At 52.3% G+C, this 17,131-nt stretch overlaps 4 protein-coding genes across 4 annotated transcripts; 2 read left to right on the forward strand and 2 right to left on the reverse strand.

Moving 5' to 3' along the window:
* Positions 1-319: 319 nt before the first annotated feature.
* BDP81DRAFT_320784 (uncharacterized protein) lies at positions 320-2,210 on the reverse strand (the record flags this gene model as incomplete). Its single annotated transcript, XM_060584550.1, has 3 exons — positions 320-914; positions 970-1,610; positions 1,701-2,210. The coding sequence occupies 3 exons, from the start codon at positions 2,208-2,210 to the stop codon at positions 320-322; spliced, it is 1,746 nt and encodes a 581-aa protein (XP_060444831.1).
* Positions 2,211-7,333: 5,123 nt separating this feature from the next.
* Positions 7,334-7,889, forward strand: BDP81DRAFT_429284 (uncharacterized protein). Its single transcript, XM_060590504.1, has one exon. It carries the CDS (start codon positions 7,352-7,354, stop codon positions 7,616-7,618), a length of 267 nt encoding a protein of 88 aa, XP_060444832.1. The 5' UTR covers positions 7,334-7,351; the 3' UTR covers positions 7,619-7,889.
* A 3,025-nt stretch (positions 7,890-10,914) lies between these two features.
* BDP81DRAFT_489390 (endothiapepsin) lies at positions 10,915-12,915 on the reverse strand. The gene is made up of 3 exons (XM_060595258.1): positions 12,202-12,915; positions 11,669-12,154; positions 10,915-11,602 (listed from the first exon to the last, which is right to left on the reverse strand). Exons 1-3 carry the CDS (start codon positions 12,632-12,634, stop codon positions 11,085-11,087), a joined length of 1,437 nt encoding a protein of 478 aa, XP_060444833.1. The 5' UTR covers positions 12,635-12,915; the 3' UTR covers positions 10,915-11,084.
* Positions 12,916-14,536: 1,621 nt separating this feature from the next.
* Positions 14,537-15,908, forward strand: BDP81DRAFT_320464 (WLM domain-containing protein; the record flags this gene model as incomplete). Its single annotated transcript, XM_060584530.1, has 2 exons — positions 14,537-14,717; positions 14,770-15,908. The coding sequence occupies 2 exons, from the start codon at positions 14,537-14,539 to the stop codon at positions 15,906-15,908; spliced, it is 1,320 nt and encodes a 439-aa protein (XP_060444834.1).
* Between the last annotated feature and the right edge of the window lie 1,223 nt (positions 15,909-17,131).

The raw sequence follows: 17,131 nt of genomic DNA on the forward strand, positions 1-17,131 counted from the left end.
TCAGTCATTAACGCGTAAAAGCAGGCCCAGTGAAGGGCGCTGAGACAAGAAGGGGTTTCGGCGGAGACAGGCTGCGTCTGATAGCTCGGTAAACAGTGAGGTTTTGACAGTCGCAAACCCACTGGCGGAGTCTCGTGACTATTTCGTAGCCGCGCCGGTTCCCCCGGTGTCGTCCTTTGTCGAGGGGTTGTTCCACTACAATAGGACTCAAGGAATTGATAAACGTATAATACGGCGGCAAAGTACCGCCAGGCTATTTTGACGCCCGTTTCGAGTGATCCGGATTTCTGTACTCTGGCAGTTTCAGGCCACTAGAAGCCTATCTTGATGGTCGAAAGGGGCCGTCAACCCTCACATCCTTGACACCCTCGGGCATCATTCTTAACCACTCGGTCCAGTTGTCAATGTCAATCGGTTCGTCTCCTATCCGGAAAGACAGAACCAGTTGCTGACCTTCTGTGCCGAACGGAAGGCTTGTCCTCAAGGGACCGATGTTGAGAGGTGCGAGAAGAATCGAGGGTAGTCGAGCATTTCCAGACATTTGCATGTGGAGAGGAGACGGAAAACTCGTAATCGTTTCCTTTTCAGGGTTCCTATCCTGAACAAGAGAAGGATAATTGGACAGCAGCTTCGAGTGAAGTTCTGCTGCGGAGAAGGGGCTCGTGAATCGTTGAGAGGCGCGTGTCTTTAAGTGCTCGGTCAAAACTTTGGTAAACGTGCATCGATCCAAGGCGTCGAAGTGTTCCTCAGATACAGCAGCAGCTACCAATTCCAAGACACCTTGTTGACGGTGCATCTTCGAAGATGGAAAGAATGCGGCGTCCATCACAATCAGGGTGTCTGAACAGGCCTCCTCAAGCACCTGCTGAATGCCACTCCACCGAATGGTCTCGGCCTTGTCCTTGTCTTTTGAGCTGGCAAAAGGTCAGATCCGGGCCCCCTTAAGTACGCTGCTTGATAGGTACTCACCTGGCAAGCACCATCTCCCGGTTGCCGTCTAAGTATGAATGACCATTGTAGTAGACAATCTTTAGAACGTCCCGTTGATCACGATCCTCCACAAAATCGGTAATCTTGCGCGAGAGCCATCTCCACGGGCTTTTGCAGGCCTCTGAAGCAGACGGAATAGTCGTGATCGAAAAAGTATAACGGTAATACTGGTCGAAAACTTCTCCGAGTTCTTTGACAGAGCTGCCAACACTGAAATCAGGGTCGTCCTGCCAGTACAGAAGTAAGGCCTGTGCACTAGAGTAGCGACTTCGACTGGGAGTAGACAGAATTCTCGAAACGTTGGTCTGTAAGTCAGATTTGAGACTCTCTATGCCAGGCAAAACCGGGGGCTTATCGAGCCTGGGTCCGGTCGGAAGCGGCGTGCGAATCCGTGATTCGCTGAGTCGGTGACCACCAGGAGGCGTCGGGGAGTCTATCTCCATCTCATCGGGGTCCTGTGTGAACATTGACTTCACATTATTGTTGTTCAGGGCCGGCGCTGGGCTAAGCGGCCGCTGGCCAGCCATAGACGGGGCGATATCCTGGATGCTGGGACTGTGAGACCTGTGATATTTCCTGACGGCATCCTCCCATGTCATGTTATGATGGCTAGGGTGGCACTTGGCAAGGTCAGGATTGTCAGCAGGGGTGAGCACCTTTTTCTTTTTTTTTTTTTGACATGAAGATATGAAGGGTCACGAGTGACTTACTGCAACTCTCCTTCTGCGACAGTCGTTACAGGCGCCCAGCTTTCTGATGAGTGCGGCTTTCTCTCTCTGTTGCTGGGACAAAGGACCGGTTCGCCTCCTGCTCGCGCGGACCCGGTTAGAGACGTCGGAGCCATCCTTTACATGGAATATGGATGTTAAGTTAGGAGAGGTGTCGGCACTGTACGATGTGTTGCTTGTGTCCACGGACATATTGGTGGCAGCGGATGCCGCCGTGGCCTGAGTTGATATGGACGAGTTGGTGTCCTTCCTCAGGGGAGGAGAAGCCGACTGACCGGGGGTGGGGGGAGGTTGCTGTGACTGGTGCTGAGGAGTCGTTTGCTGCTGCTGTTGATGCTGCGGTGGCAATGACTGCTGTTGTTGGAGCGGAGACTGTTGCGACTGAGGCAGCTCATGATGAGACATTGAAGGTGAGCCAGTTTGGGGTCTGTTTCCAGACTCCTCACTGCCGTTCTTCGGAGGCGCCTCCAACAGATTCGGAGCCGGATGCATGCTTGCAAGTTGTGTTGTCTTATTCCCTTTGTCACAGCAGCAACTACCCTTGACCCATCCTCGGTGTGCGTTGGTATAATTGTATGTGGCGGAAAAGATGAGAGAGAAGAGAGAAGAAAAAAGAGTTTCAAGAAGAAAGGGTGGCTAGTGGAATTCCCGCGCCCCCTCTCTTCTCATACACACACACACACACACACACACACACACACACTTGGCTCTGTCTGGCTGTCGCGCCTTTTCTTTGAAGTTGGGCAGATTGTGTGGTGGTGCCCCACCGAGATTCACCGACGCGAAAGAGCGAACAGAGAAAAGTGAGGGGTAAAAGAAACGGGTCCTCGGAGGCGGGGAGCAGCCAAACAGAGAATGCGCCGAGTGCAAAGGATGCCAATTGAGACCCGAAAACCGGAAGAAACCACCGCAGGGACGGTCGAGAATAAAAGAAGGACAATCAGACTTGGTTTCGGTGGACGACCGTCTCAATTCGAGGTGTGTGAAGGTGGGAGGATGAGGGCCGAGGCCAAGGTGCACGAATAAAAATAAGGTCGGTCGGTCAGGATTTAAGGGTACGTGCACCGAGCACCGGAGAGGGAAAGAGCGAAGAAAGCACGGGCCAGGACCCCCGGTAAGGTACGGCGCTGGGAATTGAGATCGGGAGGTGAGGTGGTACTGAACCTCTGGTCAGGTATGGATGGAGTAGTGTGGTAGTGAACTGGTGGTTGTGGTGGAGGTGGTAGTGGATTGTTGTCACTGGTGCTAGGTACCCCTACTTCGTAGTGTAAACCCCTCTTCAAGATGTCGTTTTGTGTGGATTTGGATGTTGTGGTGGGAGAAGAGAAAGGCGACGGTGTATGGATACTTCTGCCAAGGTACCGATTAGTCCAGGCCGGGATGGGGATGGGAACGGGTGAAGGGGAACGGAGAAAGTTGGGCGTGGGTGGAAAAGAGAGACATACATACATACAGTCTGGATGGACGGATGATAATCTGTTAACCGGGCCGGTACAACTAATCTCGCTCGACTTTCTTGCAGTGAGAGATACACGGGAAGTAGATAGCGGTTAAAAAGGCACCTGAGGGTACTGAGTATCGTCGACTGAGGTGAACCAAGTGACTTGCAGAGGCGTAGCACAAGGTAGGAGAGAGAGGGACGAGACTGAGAGACGAGAGAACCCTGCGACAGGGATTGTGGATGTTGTGGATGTTGTGGATTTTGGGTTCAGAGAGTTCAATGCTTGGGCTTTGGTGCTGAGTGAGTGATCCAGGTGAGGGTTGTGACTTTTATCGAGCGGGTCTGGGTCCGGGTTTCGGTCTGATGTTTTTTGTTGCCGCTGCTGCTGCTACTACTGCTGCTGCTTGCCGATGCTGAGCGGTTTTGCTCTGAGCCTCTGTTACTCTGTAGTCGGCTGTCTCTCTATGTTCTGCTCGCCGGGTAACAAGGTCCAAGGTATATTGGAGATGCTCGTTGCTCAGGTTCTGTCGGTTTTTACTCTCAGCTTGCTAAGAAAGGGAGTTAGAGAGCGAGACAGAGAGACGGAGAGAACGAGCCAAGACGCGTGGTAGGTAAAGAAATCCCCGCAGAGTCGAGTCCCCTGGTCCTTTCCTCAGGTTTTCTGAGTCGTTGCAATGGCAGGTGTGGATATCTCAAGAGGACCGGGTTCCTCTTCTTTCCCAGCATGACGCTTCACCAAAGTCTCCATCCGTAGATGAGTGTGAACATCATCATATTTTCTTCTTCACACAAGGTTTTCGCTCACCTCAACTCTCCGTTGCACCCTAAGTGACTACGTCCATGCGAGATTCAATGCAATGTAAGCTGTGAGGTCTGAATGGCTCAATCGTTTTCGGGGAGATGGGTATAGGTTGATAGGCACTTGCAAGTTGAAAAAGAAATGAAAAAGAAACCATGACAGAGCGCGCGAGAAGAGGAATACCTAGGCACAAGGAAGCAGTCGCCGGGTATTCGTACGGAGAAGAGAGAGGCAGGCGCGTTGTAGTAGGTCGCACGACACAGCCTAGCCGAGCCCAGTCTAACTTCTAAGTCAGCTTCGATCTGGCCAGCCCACCTCACCTGCAACCTCGTGGTGCAACTTTGTCTACCTTACATCTTCATCTGCATCTGCATTGTAGGGTAAGGTATGTATCAAGTACATCGTCTGGGCGGTGGTTGTTGGTCTGTCTACCTTGAGGTAAGGTAAGGAAGGTACTTTGCCTCATGCTGTTTCTTAAAGTGACTTGGACTCAATCACTCAACCCAATGGAATGGAAGGAACTTGGGTGCACTCTTTCCTTCCTACCTCAACTACCTAACCTTGGTACATCTCGGAAAGGAAGCCGCACCCGCATTTGCACCAGCCACTGCATATTACACCAGCGTTCTTTCCCATCACCTAAGGCAAGGTAAACATCCATGGATAGGTAGCAAATCGAAAGTCGACAACCTCACTTGTCAGGCTGCGGAGCGCTTGACCCGGCACCATTTTTTATTTTTTTCTTAACCCTTGGAGGGGAAGGAGGGGGAAACAGCGCCTGGCACGTCAAAGGAAGGGTCCAGGGGGGCCGCCGGGGGGGTGGTGACCTTTCACCTCCACACGCGCACGCACCAGATTCTGCAAAAGGTGGGAAGGTGCGAGGTGAAGTGGGATGGGCCACGGGCAGTTTGCTGCGCCGTGGCGGGGACACCTTCCCTATCCAAGACCTCAAGGTACTCCGTGCCGTCATTTTAGCAGGGAAGTGACTTTGTCCGACGGTGAGCTACCATGGCAAGCATGGAGGACGGGGGACCTGTCTCGGGTTGGCAGGTGAGAGAGGAAATACGACGGTTGCTCTTGCCGCCAAACCGCTAAACTGCTAATCCGCCGCTCTTTGCTCCGAACCTCTTTTTTTTCTCCCATCGGCGTTTTCTCGTCTTGTCTCGTCCGCCCACCTTACCTTTACCTGACCACATAACCTATCACCACTCGTCACCTTACCACCATAACACAAGACCTTGAGCTACCTTACCTTGGCCAGCCAGTTCTTGTCTGCTCCCCCTTCTTCCCCCGCGATCCACTTTAGATCTTAACGAGATGCTTGAATCGAGTAGAATTATGGGGTCCTGGCTGGAGCGTCCCAAACTCCCAGCCATCAATCACCGCGACAGTGTCCACACCTTCAGCACTCTCCAAGGCAAGGTAGAACCAGCATTGCATGAGATTGGAAAGGGCAGGGCAGAGATGTCGAGGGCACTGAAAGCTCCCTTCTCTTAGGCATGCACACATATTCCGTACACACACACTCAAACGGACATCTTCTCGCAGTCCGATCTGGCATGGCCGCACTTAGACCCGAGGAGTCGACAGATGCGCTCGATATTGAAAGACATCCGGGCATTCTCGCAGGATTCGAAGCCCAGTCAATAAAGCCCAGCTCAGCCCAGCCCGTCAGATCAGTCGTGCGGCCCGGTCGATGATCTTCAACGACCCAACATGCTCACCGACCAAGCAATGGTGTGAACGTCTGTTCTCGGTGTCTCGGCTGGGGGGCGTCTAGGCTCTAGCCATGTCCCGTCCGCTTGGCATGTGCGGCTTGACTACGGAGAAGCTCGGAAACCCAACAACAGCTGAGGAGATGCACGTCAATGACCTTCGTCGTCGCATACACATTACACACACCTCGCGAGATTCCGTGCGCTTTCATACAGCCAGTCGTTCTCCGGGTATTGCCTGAACCTGCCTCTTCACTGCCCGACTGATGGAAGCGAGGAACAGTATCAACACAGACGTACCCATAGAGCAAATCACGACGAGAACGACAATGGGGAAGCACCTCTGGCGATGCAACACCAACCGGCCCTGGCAAAGAAAGACATGTCATGCGCACCACGTGGACCCTGTCCTGTCCCTGTCACCGTCTCCTTCACTTTGCGCTGTACGGATACGCTGTACCTCCTCGTCTCATGGTCAGGTCTCGTCCCGCCCGCCCGCTCCCTGCTCTTCCGCCCACCGAGTAACAAGATCGGGTAGCTGAGTCGCTGGCTCACCTTCAGGCTTCGGGCTGCAAAGCCTGCAACTGCAAGTCTCCAACAACTGCCCACCAAACCTCTTGCTGCACTTGCAATGGATCCAAGCGGGGGCTGTCAACCCCCACAGCCCTGGGCCAATGGCTCGGTTCCTCTTCTAATTATCCGCTCTCTAGTCGGACATCAACAACAGCCCAATGCAGAGAGAACAACATGATTCACTGGAAACCTAGAGACTCGAGATCAGAGCCCTATCTCGTTACGCAATATTTCAACAACCCATTGGTCTCCCCTTACGGATGTACAAAGTTGGACTTGAGGTCGACATCCAGCTTGGGCTCGCTAAGCTAATTGAGGTGGTCCTCGACAGAGTCGACACCTCTCCTACTCCCGTCACTCACGATATCCGCACCCGCTGCGCGCTGCTTGTGAGTCGGCCACAACCACCGGTTCCTCGCTGCCCCACGAACAACAACCCAATGCTGCGTCCGTCCATCCATCCTCTCAGAGTCTCACTTCTCTCGCCCATCTGTTCAACCAATGGAGTCTGGCTTCACCGGAAAATACCGCCAGCCTCACCGCAACTCCCTTTCCGATAGGTCTCCGCTCATCCCCCCACGCTAGCACTCGAGTCTTTCTTTCTTTTGGCCTAACTCACGAATCATCATCCACTTCGCAATCCCGCTGCATCTGCACTTCCCCTCGAGCGAGATGAAGGCCGCAACGTTTTGCTGCATGCTTTGCAATGCTTTGGTCTACTCAGATGGCCATACGATGCAACTGCCTAAGTCCAAACATGCTCCCCCATGTCAAGTTTGTCAATTGCAAGGATCACGGATGAAAGACGCTGGTGTTCATCGCGTCGTTGCTTCTTGAGATGCCTTGGCTGGCAAAGGCGCCAGTATTGAAGTCCTATTCCGAATTACCAGCCACCCTCTGCAAGTTATACTGTGGCTATGCCTCCATTGTGTGTATCAACGTTGCAACTTCGGCAATCCCATGGACAGAGGGCCGACGTCAAAACACCATTGCACATTCAGCCGGCAATTCTCGACTTCTACGGTATGCCTGTATTTGTCCTTCCAGACTCTCCCGCCGAGTCGGCGACCTGGCACAGTCAAGGTGTGTCTATGATTAGCGGCATATGCACGAAAGACGTGCGTACATACTGGTGGGATTCGCGCTTCAGATAGCCGTCGCGCCGTCTGTTCTTGTCTGCCTGCATGGCATGTGCAGGAAAAACAACATCGACATTTACGACCGAACCTCTCTTAGCTATGGATTCTCTACCGCCCCAGACTTTGAAATTTGCCATCTCAACTTGTCGATTTGGACTTTGGTAGTGATCCAACCAGCGCGACTGTTCAGCACACCTAACATCAGGATCGGACCGAACCACCTTTGTGATTGACCATGGCGCCTGCCGTCCTTGCACAACATGAAAAAAGAGGGTGGCGGGAGCGGGCAGCGGGTGCCACATCCATCTCCTCGTCGGGACCCGGTGAGCTCAATGTCTCCACCCCTCCGGGCTCATCACTTGTCTCGGTCTGCATTCCTCCGGCCATTGACGATGCGACCAGGGCCGGGACCAGAAGCTCACTGGCTGACCTTGAGGCCCATCTGCCCATCGCCGAAGATTGAGCAATGAGGAAGAAAGGTGTCGAATCCTGCGCGGTGAAGGGTGAAGGAACGGCAGGATGGCGGATGGCAGACGCCAGACGGTCGTTCCACCGGCGGCCAGTGGGATTGGCCAGCCTCCGATGTCGCCCCATTCCGCTTTTGGACTGGCTCGGGAACCTCCCGCCGACCGAAGCCGCTACAGCGAGGTGTGACAATGGGCGGCAACGCGGGCGCGAACGGTCTCTGAAGCGGTCAGCGGTCGGCGCCCGGCGTCTAGCCGACTTGATGGACCACGCCTTCAGCCTCAGTCACCTGGCACACTTCGACTGGGGGGGATGTTGAATGTTGCTTCAGAACGTAAGACAAGCCTCGGCAGTTGCTGCAAAATGCGGGACTACTTATACAGTTACCCGTCTTTGCTAGCATTGCGGAGGTGACACACGGGCTCGCGTACCAAGTAGCCGGTGAATCGTTGTCGCTAGTCCTGGTAAGTTTGCGGCTCAACACTCACCTGACCGAGTCGCCTGCGATCCCAGACCGTAGTGACTGCTCGCCTCCGTTAGAGCGGACGCCACCCTCAACATTGACTCAATTACAGGAGCATACTTTCGGCTACTTGTGATATACGGACGACCTTTGTCCAGAGTTGCTTCTGAATATGGTCCATTACTGTCCCTGCTCACAGGAAACACCATGGTGACCGTTAGCTTAACACACTGCGCGATGTCCTCGTAATGCATCTTCACATGCAACAGCTTAACACTACCCTTCGTTGATTTACTGTTTGTCAAGAATCATTAGCATGTGAGATGGGTGAGAAACAACATCAAGAACACAACATTCTGCACCGTTTCTTACTCTCTCGGTTTCCTTTCCGAAACATGACACATCATATCGAACACTGAAAGGATGATATACCCCTTACAGCAATCCTTGTACGTACCCACTGGTAGCCAAAATGGACTACGGATTACGGATAAGCTGCCATAAACAACTGGCTCTTTTATGTCCAAAGCCAGGATAAGACCATGTTTAGGATTGCTAACTCTGGATGATGGGTCAGCTTGAATAGGTACGCACGCGTAGTATCAAGGGCCCCTGGAAGTGAGGCAGCTTGAGAAGCAGTGGTACACTTTTAGTTCAGGTTTTTGCTTATACCATAATCAACCAAAGAGAAAAGTGAGAGACTGCAAGTAGAAAAGACTCATACGGAGTAACGGTAACCAGAATACTACGTTGCCTTGATTATGTGAGCTATGAATGATACAGACGTGATTTAAACTATTAGTGATGTCGCATGGATGTAACACAGCGGTGGCAATGTCATTTCAATACTTGCTTTCAAACCTGGTAGGAGGTATCTACTTACTCCCTTCTGTCATTGTGCAGCTTCGCGAATTTTCTTGATACTTCTGAGTAGTGTCGCCCATGCAATTTTCTGGTGGCTGAGTTGGAAACTATTCCGATTCATACCAGTTGTTAGTTCTTCAAGATATTTAGCTGCGGTGATTCTGCGGCACAGATAGGGCTGTCTTCAACTTTACGAGGTCTCATGCTGGGGAAAAGGGAGTTTGAAGGATGAGGAGGACTCGTCTGAGATAGGGGTATGGTATGGGAACCCGTACAAGGCCGCTCTGTTAAATACTCTCCAGAGCCCAGCCCTGCGAGGTGAGTGAACTTTTACGCGTATGTTTTTGATCCTGGCGATTTTATCTAGCCTACGTTACGCGAAAAGATTTTGTACACGGTGACGATGGAGGACTTGAGGTTTTGTCTTGGCCAGTATTAGACTGGATGTAGATACAGAAGATCGTACTTGTCTGCCTTATGACTCCCCCGTCTGGGGTGAACTAGTTCGTTTGAGCTAATGCATCTGGATTGTAGGGCCCGGACATACCTTGGCTTAAATGGCCTACGCCAGGGAGGCAAAATGGGTTGAAGAAACTTCTGCTTGTCCTGAAATTGGATTGTAACTTGCCAAACTAGAAGATATAGCCAGGCGTGAAGTTGAAACATGGGTACTCAACCTGCAATGGCCAATACCTTCTTTATTCGCTGAACAAAGTCCCAATCTAGACAAAGCTACTACTGCTGAACTCGGATAAAAGACAAGGGAGGGTTGAGTATAACGGGACCTCGAAACAGTCATCGTCTCCTGGCGGCCAGACCTTCTTTGAAATGATGCGAAAGATTGAGCGAGGTATTTCTTCCAGCTACCGCTACTGGCGCTATCATGACCTCGAAGTTGGAACCGAGGCGTGAATAGACTTGAGGTATCGATCGTGAAGGGGCTCCCTACCCTCTCCTGAATACCTAGAGCAAAGCGATCTTAAGACACGTACTTTGTGCGATACGAAGGTTGTCTGCAGGGCGGGGCATACTTGGTTCAAAGAAGCATAAGGAGGTGGATGCATGAATCCTACGAGGAAGAAGGCGTTGTTCGCATTTCGTTCTCCAGGGTTAGCTGAGAGCCAAAGTACGCATATGGGCTCGCCAGTTTTCTTCCTTGCGGTTCTCAAGTCTATTCAAGGTGGGAGCGCAGTCGACGTAAACAACGTCGAATACTGCGCGCCTTCCCTGGCAACCGCAGCACACGCAACACAACTCTGTCAATAACACAGATCCCACCGTCACCATCACCAGCTTGCAGACCCTCAAATCACAAAAACACCACTTCAACACCATATTTTACTAATTTTGAATGCCATACAACCAAAAATTAAGTCATCAAAAAGAAAAAGGTCTCTAGAAGATTTGTCCTAAAAGTTCGGTCAGGGTGTTGAACCATTGACCTATGAAAACCCCACCCCCCCAGGGGAATTTTCTGCTCAGTATTTAACCGCTCGGCTAATGCGTTCCCGGGGCGTCCCCCGGGGCTGGTATACGTTTGAGCAAAAATGTTGTAGATGTAGGGTGAGGGTGGGCGGTGTGGTGGTTGACCATCTAGGTGACTGAGGCCATAGTGTGGTGGCTTGGAAGTTGGGATGAAAAAGGGGCGGCTGGGGTGTGAATATGTGGATGGCCTGGAGTGAATGAGCCTGAGGTTCTAGGATATACGGCTCCCTTTGATGAGCAGGTTCTTGAGTCCGAGATACTAAGGGATAGAAATTACTTTCTAAGTGTTCTTTGAATCTGTTCTACCGAATAAGCAAAAACATGCCGTCTATGATGGTCGCTGCTGAAAGCTATCAAGCCTTATACTACCACCCCTAGCATCACGAAACAGATAACGTCCAGCGTCTGTCTACATTTAACCATTATAGGGGCTTATTCGCAAACCCCAACTCCTTATTCCCACCGTGAAACACCACAAACTGCGACTTTAGGAAAACATCCCCGTAAATCGCGAACGGCAAAGCCGCAGAGCTCTGAATACCCCCAAAGCACGTCGTCGAAGTCTCAATCGTCTGCCCATCGACGGGAGCAAACTTCATAAAGTCGCCCGGGACGACGGCCTGGTACGTGCCCATGTCGACAGTAAAGGACGGGATCTGGTCCTTGCAGTTGAAGACGAAGCCGCCGTTGGTGGCGTCGTATTTGGCGCTCGCGATGCGCTGGTAGTAGGCCGAGACGATGGCGTCGGGCAGGAGCATGAGCGTCGTGCCCGTGTCGGCGATGGCGGCGTGGGGGGCCGAGGTGGGCGCGCTGCCGTTGGAGCCGACGGCGAAGCCTTGGGCTGTGAATTGCCAGAAGCCTTGCGTCGTGTTGGCGGGGACGAAGGTGATGTCGCCGGTGTACTCTGTTGAGTCGAGGAAGCCAAAGTTGTAGTTGCCAGCTTTGTGATTTGATGGTTAGTTGAGAGTCTTTTTTGGAAGAGTTTCGAAGTGATATCTAGACTTACCCGCTGCCTTCTTGAGATTTGCTGTAAAAAGTGGCATGGCGAGGTTGGTCATGGCATTCTCGAAAAAGGTCTTCTGCTTGGTAGGCTGAACAGTGTTGATGTTGCCAAAAGCGAGCCCGACAAGACCAGACTGGTTCTTATTCCGAGAAAAGGACGACGACACCTGAGTAGCAGACTCGACTGCTTGGCTCTCGACGGTTACACCGCCGATCGTGACGGTGTCCATGTAGACATTACCTTGGGACGAGCTACCGTCGCCATATGAGATCGACCAGGAAGCGCCTTGGAGGACTTTGGCACTTGTGCTGGCGTTGATTTTGTACAATGCCTGCCCAGCAACTTGAGTTATCGGCGTCTCACTGCTGAAGACCCATAGATCCGAAGATCCGGTATCGAAGTTGAGCGGGATAGTCTGGGGCGGTGTGCCGATCTGTACAGGGCAGAGATACTGGCTGTCGAACTCGGCGGGAATCGCCGCAACCTCTCCTTCAAGAATGTGAGCTTAACCCAGAGAAGCCAACGTGTAGACTTACCACCTGGAGGCGTCTTCGTTCCATTACCCTTATTACCTCCACCTCCGGGAGAAGTGGTTGTGCCATTGCCCTTTGAACCACCAGCACCAGCATTGCCTCCTTTCCCTCCCTTGCCCTTTCCTTTGCCGCCACCCTTGCCCCCCTTACGACCGCCTTTGCCTTTGCTTCCGTTCAGTAATCCAAGTTCGCCAAGGATTTGATCGATAAGTCCTAGCAGATCGTCGGGAATCTGCTGCCCAAACTTGGAGTAGGCTCTGGCCAAGGCGATTGGCCCTCGCCTGTTTCCATAGTAAAAGTCGGGATTGGGAGCCTGCTCGATTCGAAAGGCGGCACCACCTAAGGTAGAAATCTCTATTTTCCGAGGCGCCGCATCTACTAGATGAGAAGCAAAGGGAATGAATGCTGCCACTGCAGCTGGCTTGGTAAAACGCATGGCCACTCGGAGGAAGAGAAAGGTCTGGCGAAGGAGTGAAGCCAGATAGGAAGCTCACAGAGCTTTCAACAAACAACAGTCTAAGAAGAGGAATAACAGTACGAAGATAGTGACACAAGGAAAACAAAAGGCTTGGAAGCGCGGAGCGTCCTGGGGAAATAGGCACACAAGCTTTTGCCAAGTTCGCTTACCATTGTAGCAACGCATAGATCGACCATTCTCAGCCGTTTCGAAATGCTCGAATACCTAGTCACCAGTTGGATCGTCATCCAGGCAATGACGAATCGCGAGACGGAGGGAGAAAATTCCACTTTCCGGGCCTGGCGACGGAGAACCTGATGTAGGCGCCAGGGGCTAGATCGTTCGAGTCTGCCCGCCATCCGGCGAGTCGACAGTCTCCCATAGAGGCGCATCCGTAGACGGCCTGCGACAGTCGATCATTCAAATCATCTCAAAGCGTGATTCCTCGCGGACACTGTACGCCGGAAGGTGTGAGGCGGCCTCTATGGCCGTATGCTTGGCTTCCGAAACACTGTAAGTCGGGCACGCGACCCCTGTCCGCAAGGTCATCCAAGTCGCGATGCCGAACTTCCGGAACCACTTGTTGGTTCGCCAAGCCCCTGTTCAGAAGGCGCAAACACGTCTAGCAAGTCCAACACTCTACTTGTGATGTTGAACGAGGACACCCGTAACGTGGGAAAGCAAAAAATAAAGATCGATCATCTGAAGTTGCTCAGAGACATGCGATGAAATGGGCGGGAGAAATAGATTGCGATACATATTGATGGTTCAAAGTCTAATACCAAGATGGGGAGAACAAGGGATTCTGTGAGGGTGTGGCCCAGGTCTGACGAGATTCATGCAAAACTGAAACCGCTCTGCATCCTCGAGTTGACAGCTACTGTGACTCGGAAGACACCGCTTGAGTCTTCGGCCGAAATCCCGGACATGTATAACGGTTGTAAGTATTTGGCATCACAGAGTTACAATGGTTCAAGAAAAAAAGTCGGTCATTGCAACCCATGTCGGACAATGGAAGGAGTGCTCCCTGACGTCGGAATAACCGGAGTCCGATGGATGACCACCCCGAGTTGTGACTAGAAAAACTTGAGGTAAGCAGCCCGTTGATAAGGCGTGTCCAAGAGACGTCGTCAAATTTGTTGATATGAGAAACAAGCGAAGGATAGTGCCGTCGCTTGGCGTGGTCGATCTCTGCAGGTTAATCTCTTCAAGGTGCCGTTACCTTGATTTTCAGTCCAAGATCCTGTTAGGACAAACTATCTCGCCAGGTATTGGCCATCCAACATCAAGCTCTCGGTTGACTAGCCAATGCCATTTCATCGGAATTTCGATGATTCAGGGATCGAGGAAGCGATAGCCCACGGAAGAATACATGGGTAAGGTGAATGAATGGTGGCTTGACAGCTGCTGGATCAAACCTTCAAAAGGTGGGAAAGTTCAAGGTGGAAGCAGATTCCCGAGCCAAGTTCGCCCAGGGTGCTGCTTAGTCACCACCTGTCAACATACCTACCCCGCCACCCCACCTGCCCGCCTGAATTTCTGCAATTTGCCAAGAGGCAGTGAGTGACAGTCCAAGACTCACCGCCCGACCCTTCCTCCCCCTATCACCGAAAGGCATCAGGACTTGTTACGCGTCTTCGTACGTGTCAGCCACTGCTTACGATGCGAATGACTTCCTTTCCACATTGTTCTAGTAAACTCTATCCATGAGTAGCTTTTGACTGTAATTTCTTCGACACCGTCACTCGTTGACTTTCTGCTGGTTTTTATTCATTTCCTTCTTCGCGACGATTCAGGGTCTTTCCAAATCCCCCCCTTCGCATTTGCATTTACGACTACGCAACGACTACACGACGACACACAACGATACACGCCGATAAGATGGCTCCAGAACACGATGCCCTCATTCTATCATTCTCCCACCTGCCGGATTTCCCGCGCGCCCCTGATGCTCTCCAAACGCTGAAGAAGGTGGCCTCCTTGGTCAAGCCCATCATGCGAGTTCGAGGGTGGAAGGTGGGAGAGCTAGCCGAGTTCTACCCAGATCAAGCAAACCTTCTTGGTATGTCAAACGCCCGACGGTGCCATCTGTCTACTAACCATGGTGTACTCAGGTCTCAATATCAACAGAGGCCAAAGAATTCTCGTCCGCTTACGTTATCCCAATGACCGATCACTCTTCCTACCTATCGAGCATGTTATCGATACGATGCTTCACGAACTTTCCCACATTGTATTTGGACCCCATGATGGCAACTTCCACGCGTTGTGGAATCAGCTTCGAGACGAACACGAGTCGCTCATTCGAAAGGGATACACGGGTGAAGGATTTCTATCCGATGGACATCGCCTTGGAGGCGGCCGGATACCTATGCATGAAGCTCGACGGCTTGCTAGAGCATCAGCCGAAAAGCGTCGCACTTTGACTAAGGGGTCGGGCCAGCGTCTTGGTGGCTCTGGACCCAGCATCGGGTCTGATATTCGGCGAACCATTATGGGCGCAGTTGAGCGCAGAAATAATACGCTGCAAGGATGTGGTAACACGAATCACAATGACAGAGAGATCCAACAAATCTCCGAGACAGCTACAAAGAACGGCTTCCGTACGCAGGCCGAGGAAGATGCGGCCAACGAAGCTGCGATAGCGCAAGCTCTCTGGGAACTGGTGCAAGGAGAAGAGCGCCAGCGGTATGGTGGTTACTTCATCCCACCCACAGCGCAAAATCCTACTGGCAACGGGGGAGGGTCCGTCATGAGAGATCACGAAAACAGAAGCAGGAGTGTTCCTCCGCCGATCCCAGGACCAGCAACAAGACCCCCATCGGTACCGAGGCCAGAGACTCGGCCACCAGTTGTGTCTGCGCCAGTGCCACAACCGGCTCCGCAACGGGGCTGGACATGCGGAGTCTGTACCCTCCATAATCCTGCGAGTTTCTTGTGCTGCGATGCGTGCGGCACAGAACGAGGCCAGGACCCTCAGCGTCAAGTGTGGACACCAAATGCCGAGAAGCGCGAGCGCGAACGTCAACGGGCATTAATGGCCGAAAGGGCGGAAAGCACGACACAGCCTGCCACCATTGATCTCACAGGTAGTCCACCCAGAGCCAGTAGTAGTAGGAAGACTGGCAGCAACATTCAACGCCCCGAGCCAGTGAAACCACTAACCTGGCAATGTTCGTATTGCGGGACGATGATGGAAAGACAGTGGTGGACGTGTTCGACATGTGGAGTGATGAAAGACAATTCACTCTGAAGAGAGCGGGGAAGAGGCGAATAACATGGACGAACCCCGGCAGCAAAGGAACGAGGAGGGCAGCGCAGCACGTGAAGGGGTCCTTTTTCTGGATCCTCAGGGTCCAAATGACAGAATGCCCGATGATACCCTTGCAAGCGAAGGAATTTTGCGATGCCTGCACTGCATCATGTCGTCTGTTGCTTTAAGCAATAGTTATACTGTAAGGCTGCACTTCAAATCGAGACGGGATGACATAATATCTCACGACGTCGAGAAAAGGGATGCAACCCACAACCCATTGTTACCTAGTGCTATGCTCACACGGCTGACAAGCAAAGTAAACGGGGAGAAATCGAGTCAGGCATGCACCCAGCACATGTCGAGACAAAGATGCGCTATGATATGGAATCTTTGAGTGGCACGAACGAGCTACACTCGTTTTGTCTAGGAGGACGACTTCTGGTTGCGTTCTGACAGTATACTACGGAAGAGACGCCGACGACCAATCAAAGCTGCTTATGCCAGAATGACGTCAACAGCGGGCAGAGCGAACACGGTGACAGGCTCGGGCAGCAAAGCTCTGTCAAAACAAGGGTGGTGCTGGGGCAGGATGATTGGTTCTCACCAGCAAGGCCAGGGTCAGATGATCTGCGTCATACCATGCAGCTTGGGAGCCTTTGGTGGCACTGAAGGCGCACCGATATGGAGAAGACGACCAGGGCCCTGGTCGTGTCTGTGGCCATCCCGGTCTAGACGTCTTGAGTGCCTGCGAGCTAGATCCGTTCGAGTTGGAGATCTTTGATCGATGGAGAGACCGTGAAGTCTGGACGCAGGGCAAATTTGTCACCGACAAACGCCATTCGGAGGTAGTCAAAGCCCAAGTCTTTGCGTTTATCCGAATCCAGCATAGTAGACATCACTTCCAAGTATCGAAAGCTTCTGAGTGGATGAGCCAATGCGGGAAAAAGACTCACCGAACGATGATCTGTGCCGCATTCACGGAGGACCAAGCGATGCAGCAATACCCCTCGAATATGCAATTGAAGAGCATTTCCGACAAGACATCATGACAGGCTCTCTACAGAGGCACGAGAGGACACGCAGTATAAGCTACAGGCCATGTATGGACGAGAACAGGCGAACGTCACACACGTCAAACCGAACCGGCGGGATCACCCGGACACGCGACGGATATAGAGGAGGTTGCTGCAGTCACCTCCTCGTCTGTCATTATGGTCTCA

The sequence above is a fragment of the Colletotrichum phormii genome (genome assembly GCF_030913505.1).
Source record: "Colletotrichum phormii strain CBS 102054 chromosome Unknown BDP81scaffold_11, whole genome shotgun sequence".
NCBI lineage: Eukaryota > Fungi > Ascomycota > Sordariomycetes > Glomerellales > Glomerellaceae > Colletotrichum > Colletotrichum phormii.